Source organism: Nicotiana attenuata, chromosome 7 (genome assembly GCF_001879085.1).
Source record: "Nicotiana attenuata strain UT chromosome 7, NIATTr2, whole genome shotgun sequence".
In the NCBI taxonomy this organism is placed as follows: Eukaryota; Viridiplantae; Streptophyta; class Magnoliopsida; order Solanales; family Solanaceae; genus Nicotiana; species Nicotiana attenuata.
This window is the reverse complement of record NC_031995.1, coordinates 109,310,167-109,319,184: the sequence shown is the minus strand read 5'-3', so window position 1 is coordinate 109,319,184 and position 9,018 is coordinate 109,310,167. Positions and strand designations below refer to the sequence as shown.

Here is a 9,018-nt window from a genome sequence, read left to right as displayed (position 1 = left end):
ATATATTTATACCTTTCGAATTATTATTTTTACAGCGGTTATATAGTCTCATTTTTTCAATTACTATTAGAGATTCCTTCTTTAAAAAAATTCGTTCACGTTCTTGCTTGGCCCATCTCCATTGTAATGCGTGTCTATTGCGTGTGAGAGACCGTGTCGCGAAATGAAAAGTGCTCTTTTTCTTTTTTCCTTTTAATTTCTTGTGCGGGTTTTGATATCTCATCCTTCAAATCCCACGGTATAAAATAATGCTAGGTATGTTATTATTGTTTTAATATCTCATCCGATGTTCGGTATTCTATTAGGATCCGATTAAATTTAAATACGCAAGAATTTTTTTTATAGTAGGAGTAAACCGCTTCTTGACACATGCGATTGTATGCTCAAGACTTGAACCCAAAATTTTAAATTAAGAACAAAAAAATACTCGTGTGTGAAGTTCTATTAATGGATTTGGTGTGGAGAGTACTAAAGATGATATACCCTTTATATGGATTTGGTTTCTGCACAAAAATGTAGTTTCAGTCACAACCCTGTATCAGGTGTTGGCTGTTTGGACGAGGAGATTTATTGACTGCTTTGCCGAGCTTCTAAAATTAGCTTATTTTGAATTTTTTTTTAAAGTACTTTTTTAAAATAATTTTTAGTAAGAAATAGTTTGTGTTTGACTAGTTAATTGGAAAAGCACTTCTGAGCAATATTAATGTTTGGCTAAACTTTTAAAAAGTGCTTTTAAGTATATTTTTTTTAAAAGTACTTTTCAAAAAAGTGGTTTTGAGGAGAAACTGCTTTTTGCTATTTCTCCAAAACTACTTCTGCTCTACTCAAAAATATATTTTTTTCTTCTAACAGCTTGGCCAAACACTTCAACTTTGAAATTTTTTTTTTCTTTGTTGGCCTTAAAAAAGCTTCTCCCTGGGCCAAAGGTGCCTTTTTCCCAAAAAGTACTTTTTTCTTAACTTGAACTGTTTAGCCAAGCTTTTTTTCTTTTTTTGGAGGGGGAAGGGGGAGTGTTTTTAGGAAGAAGCAGAAATAGTTTTTGAGAACCAGAAAAAGTAGCTTCTCCGTAGAAGCAGAATCGATTTTGTTTTTTTTTAAAACCAAAACCATCCTTAACAAAATATAATATATACCAAAATAACTTTACTTATTTTAAACGTAATACTTAGGATATTAATGTATAAGTATTTTTTTAATTTTATTTTTTTGGATAATTTTCTAATATATAATGACTTCAGGGTGAATTCTTTTATATTTGCTGAATGATTTTTAATATATGTAAATCATTTTTAAGAGAATTAAAGTAATTTTTATTTTTGTATTTTACTTTAATATAATGAAAGGATTTCATTATTGTCTTTCATAATAAATTTTATAGACTATCTATTTACTTATGATATTAACTATTAAGTAAATCTCTCACGTCCTTATTCGTAATTTGATCTTAAAAGCACTTTTTGAAAAGCTTGAACAAACACAAATTATTGCTCAAAAGTATTTTCAGATTGATTAGCCAAATACAAATAATGAGGTGTTCCCAAAAAAAATAGCAAAAATGCATATTCAAACAAACGTTTATTTTGATTAAATGTATACACATATTTTAAATTGTATATTGCATACTAATTTTTTCATATATTAGACCAACATTTAACAAAAAATAATTCTCATCATAAAATCTTCATTATTAATCCATGTGCTGCAATACATGCAACTAACCTTTGCATAACTTGTCGCTTAATCAAATAATCACTAACTAAGAGGGTGTTTGGAATGGCTTTTAAAAAGTAGTTTATAAGTTAAAAATCAAAGCCATATGTTGGTAATACTAAACTCTTGGATTTTGGCTTATTTTTGTATTTTTCATGCGTGCTTTTAATTTTTATCATTGTCACACACTACAAAAAATTAAAAAAGTGCTTAAAAGCTAATAAACACTTAAAATAAGCCAATCCAAGCACCCTCTTTATTTTAAAATGAAGTTCTTATACTTAATTGTATAGTATAAAGTGAAATCATGATCATTAACTGTAATTCTAAACACAAATAAAAAGTTCATGACTTAAAATTGAGATAATGAGGTGTCAGGTTCAATTCGTATTGAAGTATCAGTTTGTTCTCTCTTATAAGTTGGATTATTATTGGTTATATCTACTGATGATTACTGATGTGTGTTAATTTTGAGTAATTTTTTAAGCTAATATCAACTAAATAGCCCTCCATTTGAATTTATCTAGCATAGTTTGATCGAACTAAGTTTAAAAGGAAAACAAGATTCTGAAACCTAGTCTTAAACATGCCGTGAGATTTCTATGATTATAAAAGCATATCATTAAAAGGTCGTTTGGTTATTGAACAAAATATACTGAAACTATCATATGAAATTTAAATTATAACACATTATTTAGTGGATATACTTTTAGTGGTATACATTTGGTTCATTGGATGAAAAATAAAATATACTGAGTATAATATAAAATGTGTTTGGTTTTTCACTAGATAAATTGGGATACATTTTTATTTTTAATTTTAACCTCAGATTTTCTAAAGGACTTTTGGAAGAATAACCTCAGGGAAAGGCATCTTGATCACTTCGATATTTAATCTCAAAATTAGTATTTTCGAAATTGTTATCCCACATTAAAGGAGGTATAAAAATAATATTACAATTATGATATAACTAATTCTGAAATCAAAATTCAACTTAAAATAATTCTGCATCTCTTATCCCACAATTCATACAACTCCTAGAAGTAAAATGATACATTTAAAACTAAATTATTTTTAATATTGAATTTGTGCTAAGTATTATTTTAAAAAATCAACCGATATAACTAAGGGAGTAGAACAGCTTGTTTAAAGCTTAATCCACCATATTTTCAAGAGTGCCCAATTTCTCTCTCTACCCTTTTACTCTTTTAATTTTTTGTTTAATTTTTTTTTATTTTATTATTGTTTTTTTCCAACAGACCAATATTACGCGGTCCAAATCGACCACAATATAAGCCCCTTTTTTAGGGTTCCAAAAAAACATCCTTACCTTTGTCTTTCAAATCCCCTTTATGTTTTTCTCTTTCCTTGTCTACTGAATTCCTCTCAACTCTCATTACATTTTTCCTCTCATTTTATTGAAACGTAAGATTTGAGAGGCTTCAGAATTTGGAGGTATCAAGGTAAAGCTCATTTTGGGGTACTTGAATTTTGAATCAATTCCTTGATCATATTTAGGTTTTTGTGGGTTTGTCACGGATTTTCATTTGAAAGTTTGGATCTTTGTCTAAGATTGTTCCAATTGTGTATGTAAATTTGGGGTTTCAGCTGGGAAAATCTTGCTATTTGATTGTTTCATGTAAAATCAAGAAATGCCAGCTACAGATTATCAAGGGGCATCTGCATCTTTTACAACATTTGGACGGTCCATTTTGAGCATACGCAATCGTGATCAAGTACATTCCATGGAATCTGCTCATGAGGGCACAAGCCAAGAGCTTGAGCTTGAAGCTTTTCAAAAGCAAGTAGCTGATTGTTTCAATGATTTGGCATCTGCTGACTCTGATCAGCTTCTTTCGATTCCCTGGATTAGGAAACTTTTGGATGTGTTCCTTTCTTGCCAAGAACAGTTCAGGTCCATTGTGTTTAAGAATAAAGGGTGCTTGAATAAATCCCCTATGGACCGTTACATAACAGAATATTTCGAAAGGAGTTTGAAAGCTTTAGATGTGTGTAATGCGATACGAGATGGGATTGAGTTGATCAGGCAGTGGCAGAAGCAGCTGGAGATTGTTTATTATGCTTTGGACAATCAGAGGAGTATTGGGGAAGGCCAAATTCGCCGTTCCATGAAAGCCTTGATTGATTTGGCGATTGGCATGCTTGATGAAAAAGAGTCTAATTCAAGTTTTGCTCATAGAAACAGGTCGTTCGGACGAAACAATGCTCAGAAGGATCATAATTCGTTGGGCCAATTTCGATCATTGTCGTGGAGTGTATCCCGGAATTGGTCTGCTGCTAAGCAGCTTCAAGCAATTGGTCAAAACTTAGTTGCTCCCAAAAGTAATGAAATTATTGCCACCAATGGATTAGCTGTAGCTGTTTTTACAATGAGTTATGTGCTTTACTTTGTAATGTGGGCGCTGGTCGCTGCAATTCCTTGCCAAGACCGTGGCCTTCAGACGCATTTTCATGTCACTAGGCAATTCATTTGGGGTGCTCCACTTCTCTCCCTCCACGAGAGGATATTGGAGGAGTCGAGGAAGAGGGAGCGTAGAAATGCTACTGGATTGTTGAAGGAGATTCGTCAAATCGAGAAATGTGCGCGCCACATGAATGAACTGACTGATACCATTCACTTCCCCCTTTCAGAGGAAAAGGAAGGGGAAGTGAAGCAAAGAGTTCAAGAGCTTGGGCAAGTCTACTATGGCCTAAAAGACGGATTGGACCCTTTGGAGCGCCAGGTAAGACAAGTGTTTCATAAGATTGTTCGAAGCAGGACTGAGGGCCTCAGCTCTATTGGATGAGGGATTCATGAGTTACATAGGTAAAAAATTGAATCAAGGTTCCATTTAGAGTTGTAGTAGTCGAGTGTGTGCGTGTGTGCAACCATTGTTGGAAGAGCAGATTATGATCTCAATTTTCCCCTTGTTTCTTTTCTTTTATTTTTGTTTGCCCTTTTTTAGAGGAGAAGAAGAGGGAGGATGAAATGGTGCAGTGTCCTAAAATAGTTTAAAGAGGTAAAGTTATGTATTTATCACTATGTATTATGTAAAGAATATAAAATAGTTGGATCTTTGGTCCATGTTGTAGTGTTCATTGGGATTGTATTAAAGTTACTCAGTTTTCTTTTAGCTCTGTAACTGAGTTTCTTGTTTATGTTGGCTGTAATTGGTGATATATATATCAATGCATTATGCATTTATTGAAGCTCTTGCATTCTATCTTTCTAATAAAGGAAATTAATCAGCAAGAAGGAAATTAGTCTCCAAGTTACTATCTATCCACATTGTAATGTGTTTAAAAGTTGTTTAGCTGTCTATGATTCTATGAAATAACCATCCATATAAGGAATCTCTTACTTTTGCTTCATTTCTCTTCTAGTTTGGCATTTTTCTTTTGAGTATTTTATGATGGTGCCAAGCTATATTAAACTTCTCTTGTTTCCCATGTTGTCATGGTTAACTCTTGTATTTTGGGCGTTTTTTCCAAATAGTTTTCATATGGTTTCTCGAAGGGAAGCCTTGGCGTAATCGGTAAAGTTGTTGCCATGTGACCCGGAGGTTACCGGTTCGAACTGTGGAAACAGCCTCTTGTAGAAATGCAGAGTAAGTCTGCGAACAATAGATTCTTGTGGTCCTGCTCTTCCCCGGACCCCGTAGCGGAAGTTTAGTGCACCGGATTGCCTTAGTTTTCATATATTTTCTGATCTTTCGTTCCTCAAGTCTGTTTTCTTTGCATTCCACAGCCTACTAGTCACGACTATTTTCTCCTATTGCATGGGATTGCACTTTCTTTTTTTAGTTCTCATTTTCTCCTAACTCAGAAATTCCCCTGTGAAATCCAAGGTCTTTGATCTCTGGAATTCTTGTTATTATTTCTGACATGAGTGCTAGCTTTGTCATGGACCGTCTCTCGGGTCAATAACAGAACTTTGTTAATGACTTATTAAAAGTTTTTTGACCAATGATTATCTGAAGAAGTTGCTGTTTTCTTCTTGAAGTTTTTTGATCTTTCAGGAATACTGATTAAACAATTCTCAGCATGTGAGTTGAAAGGTGGTTATAGTCTCAAGATCTTGGTCAAAGCTGTGGTTTTCTTGTTGACCGAGTCAAAGGTTTTCTTAATGGTAGCCACGTAGGTAATTCTAGTCAAAGAAAGGCATCTTCAGGTAATGACTAATTTGCCAGCATGTTCTTGCTTTCCTTTTTCTTGCTCATTTATTTGATAGGATTTATTAAAGAAGGTTTTTACATTTTTCTCTTGAGCAACATTTCAATCACCTGCTGGTGTGGTTTATTAAAGGTGTTCTTTTGTTTCCGTTATAGTGAATGAACAACAGGTAGTAGTGTAAATATTCTTTACATTGTCGGTGCATAAATCCGGTAAACTATTGGTCATTTTTAAATCAGAATCTAATTTCAACATTTAACAATGTATTCATGTCTCTTTGGAATAAGAGGGAAAAACCTCAGTTCGAAGCTGAATTTGAACATAACTTTTGTAAGCAAATCATGACCTTATAATCAAAGTATAATTGATTATGAAGCAAAGCATATACGCTTTTCTGTCATGTCTAATATATGCTTTTTATTACTACTATTATTTGACTTTAAATCCTTATTTTTACTTGCTCAATCTAGTTTTCCCCAACAATCACCAAAAATGAATCCGGAATTGCAATCCAGAGTAACAAGAGTTGCAGATGAATTCGCCTCTACTGAATTCTTTCAGTTTCCGAAAGATCGAGCTGGCCCTCTTTTCCAGTCTGCAGAAACAAACACTATGTTCATCCTCACTGCTCATCTGAAAGGTTATCTCTGGTGCTTTTGGCACGATGAAAGTCATTTCGGGGAAATATATCCTAGAGAAAGTCCTGATGTTTGATTTCCAAGGAAAACATTTTCTATCATAACTTATGAGCGGAAGTCATTTTCCTTGCAACTATATTAACTTCTAATTGCACATTTCTTGCTCCAACTAATTTTTAGATATTATGGTTAATCTTAGTACTCAAAAATTTCATGAAAACACTATCCGCTTTGCTAATATTATTATTTGTATTTAATATACATTTTTGCCAGAAAATATTTTCTACTCAACAATCCGACATCATGAAAAAATGTTTTTCACGGAGAACATTTTCCATGGAACATGACTTCTGTGATCTGTCATACCAAATATACTCGGATGAATATCTCTTCATTGTTTTTTACCTTATTAGGGATGAAGGTGGACAGATAGTCGCGAGTCTCTCCTAGGCTTGTCAGTAAAACTAATATATGGTTGCATTTGCTTATTCCTGGTTCGTTATTAGTACATGTTGTGTTATTTGCTTCCATTACCCTATTACCTTGTTGTTGCAATTGTTTGTTGATTTAGTTTCACTGTTCCTTGAGCCGTCTACCGGAAACAACCTCTCTCCTCATGCCCCACTCGTGGGATAACACTGGGTTTGTTTAGTGTCACTATTCCTTGAGCCGTCTACCGGAAACCTCTCTCCCCATACCCACTTGTGGGATAACACTGGGTTTTTTGTTGTTGTTGTTGTTGTTGTTGTTGTAGTACGCGAGGAAACATAATTCATTTTGATTCTGGAAAATATTTATGTAGGTTATACGCGAGGAAACATAAAGATTGATATTAATGTGGAAAGGAAGATGATGGTGATAACATGTGAGAAGCCGGTCCAAGAGACTGTAATGGTAGGGTGGACAGTGATCAAGAAAGATGTAGAAATTAGAAAATTTACCAAGGCTTTCAGGATTCCAAATGGGGCGATCTTGGATCAAATTATGACTAATTTTTATGAGGAAGAATCTGTTCTGACTATTACAATGCCAAAGAGGGAGAAGGGAATTGTTGGAATTGGAATTCAGGAAGTGAAGGAGCCAGAGCTTGTTAAAGAAATGCCACAAAAACCATTGGAGGAAAAGGCTTTGGCAGAACAAGTGAGTCAAGAAAGAGAGATGCAATTTCCAGGTTTTCCATCAAATATCCAAAAAGTTGATGAAGATGTCAAAAAACATGGTGCTAAAGATGAAGTTCCTCGAATGGAAACTGAAATGCCAAAAGTAGAACAGAAGAGCCAGAAGATCGATAATATGGTTGAAGAAACAAGGGAAACTCACAGCAATCAAATAGGTGATGATAAACTTGAATCTAAGTGCTTGAAAGATGATAGAGTTTGTGAAAAAGCAAATGGAATTCAAGAAGAAGAGAAGACTGGAGAAGAGGATGAGGAGAAGCTGCCTCAGAGAAGGAGCAAGATGTTTGTACCTGTAGTTGCAGGCTCAGCTGTAATTTTATCTCTTGTTGTCTTTGCGATTCATTTCATGAGAAATAAGAATCGACCTGAAAAAAGAAAAGGTTAGGACTTGGGACAAAGAACATTGTATAATACAATTACCTGATTTAAATCAAAAGAACATTGTATATACACATTTAACTTTGAGAACCTTTTATGGATCCTCATTTAAGTTATATCTGAAGTTTATAAATATTTGCAAGTTTACCTACTTTTGGAATAACTTCATACATATGCAGTTGAAGTTCCAAAATTTCGCGTCTGAAGTTACTAATTTTGCCTGTAGTAGCAAGCTTTACATCCATATCTGAAGTCCTAGCTTTAGACAATTAGGAAGGAAGCAAGCCTAGCAATTCCAAACTTCACACAACTGTCTGATATTTTAATCTATATGTTATGAATTTAACAAACAACACAACTGCAAATAGGAATTGTGAATTGATCTTTCATTAATGGAAACTCAATTACATGGAATTAGAGAATAACTAGATAGACATTAACATAACTAGGATATGGACAGAAAGAAAGGGGATGGGAAGACAGAGCCACAGAAGAAATAGTCGGGAGAGAGACCAAAGAGAGGAAGTTTCTACAAAATTCAACCTGCTACATTAGTGCTACTATTAGGCTATTTAACCATTCCTGTGCCCTAGCTAATATTCTCGTTCCAATGTATCCAATTCATTAACCCGGATCCCATATAAAGCCCGAAAGCCTTTGTGGTGGTCTTTTAGTTCTTTTGCTTTTCCTAGTTGGCCCAATTCTTGCATCTTCAGGCGGCCCAATTCTTGCATCTTCAGGCGGCCCAATGCCATCCTTGAGTCCAAACTCCTCATCCATCATGACATTACCCCCATCCTCAATTAGAACCTTGTCCTCAAGGTTCGAGTAGAGCAACAATGATAACATCAGGGATAAGCTGGAAAGACTCAATTGTGTGTCAAGCAACCAGACATCCTCAGTTAACAAATTATCTTGATAAAAGTTGTAGATTTCTTCAA

General features: G+C 34.2%; 2 protein-coding genes across 4 annotated transcripts; both read left to right on the top strand.

Moving 5' to 3' along the window:
* On the top strand, positions 3,018-4,853 carry LOC109229691. Its single transcript, XM_019395219.1, has one exon. The coding sequence runs from the start codon at positions 3,363-3,365 to the stop codon at positions 4,515-4,517; it is 1,155 nt and encodes a 384-aa protein (XP_019250764.1). The 5' UTR covers positions 3,018-3,362; the 3' UTR covers positions 4,518-4,853.
* Positions 4,968-8,193, top strand: LOC109229692. 3 transcript variants are annotated; one of them, XM_019395223.1, is made up of 3 exons: positions 4,968-5,881; positions 6,354-6,523; positions 7,324-8,193. In XM_019395223.1, exons 2-3 carry the CDS (start codon positions 6,376-6,378, stop codon positions 8,082-8,084), a joined length of 909 nt encoding a protein of 302 aa, XP_019250768.1. In that variant the 5' UTR covers positions 4,968-5,881; positions 6,354-6,375; the 3' UTR covers positions 8,085-8,193. The 3 variants fall into 3 exon arrangements, with proteins under 3 accessions (XP_019250768.1, XP_019250767.1, XP_019250766.1); XM_019395222.1 differs by lacking the exon at positions 4,968-5,881 and adding an exon at positions 5,888-6,052; XM_019395221.1 differs by lacking the exon at positions 4,968-5,881 and having other exon boundaries at positions 5,888-6,523.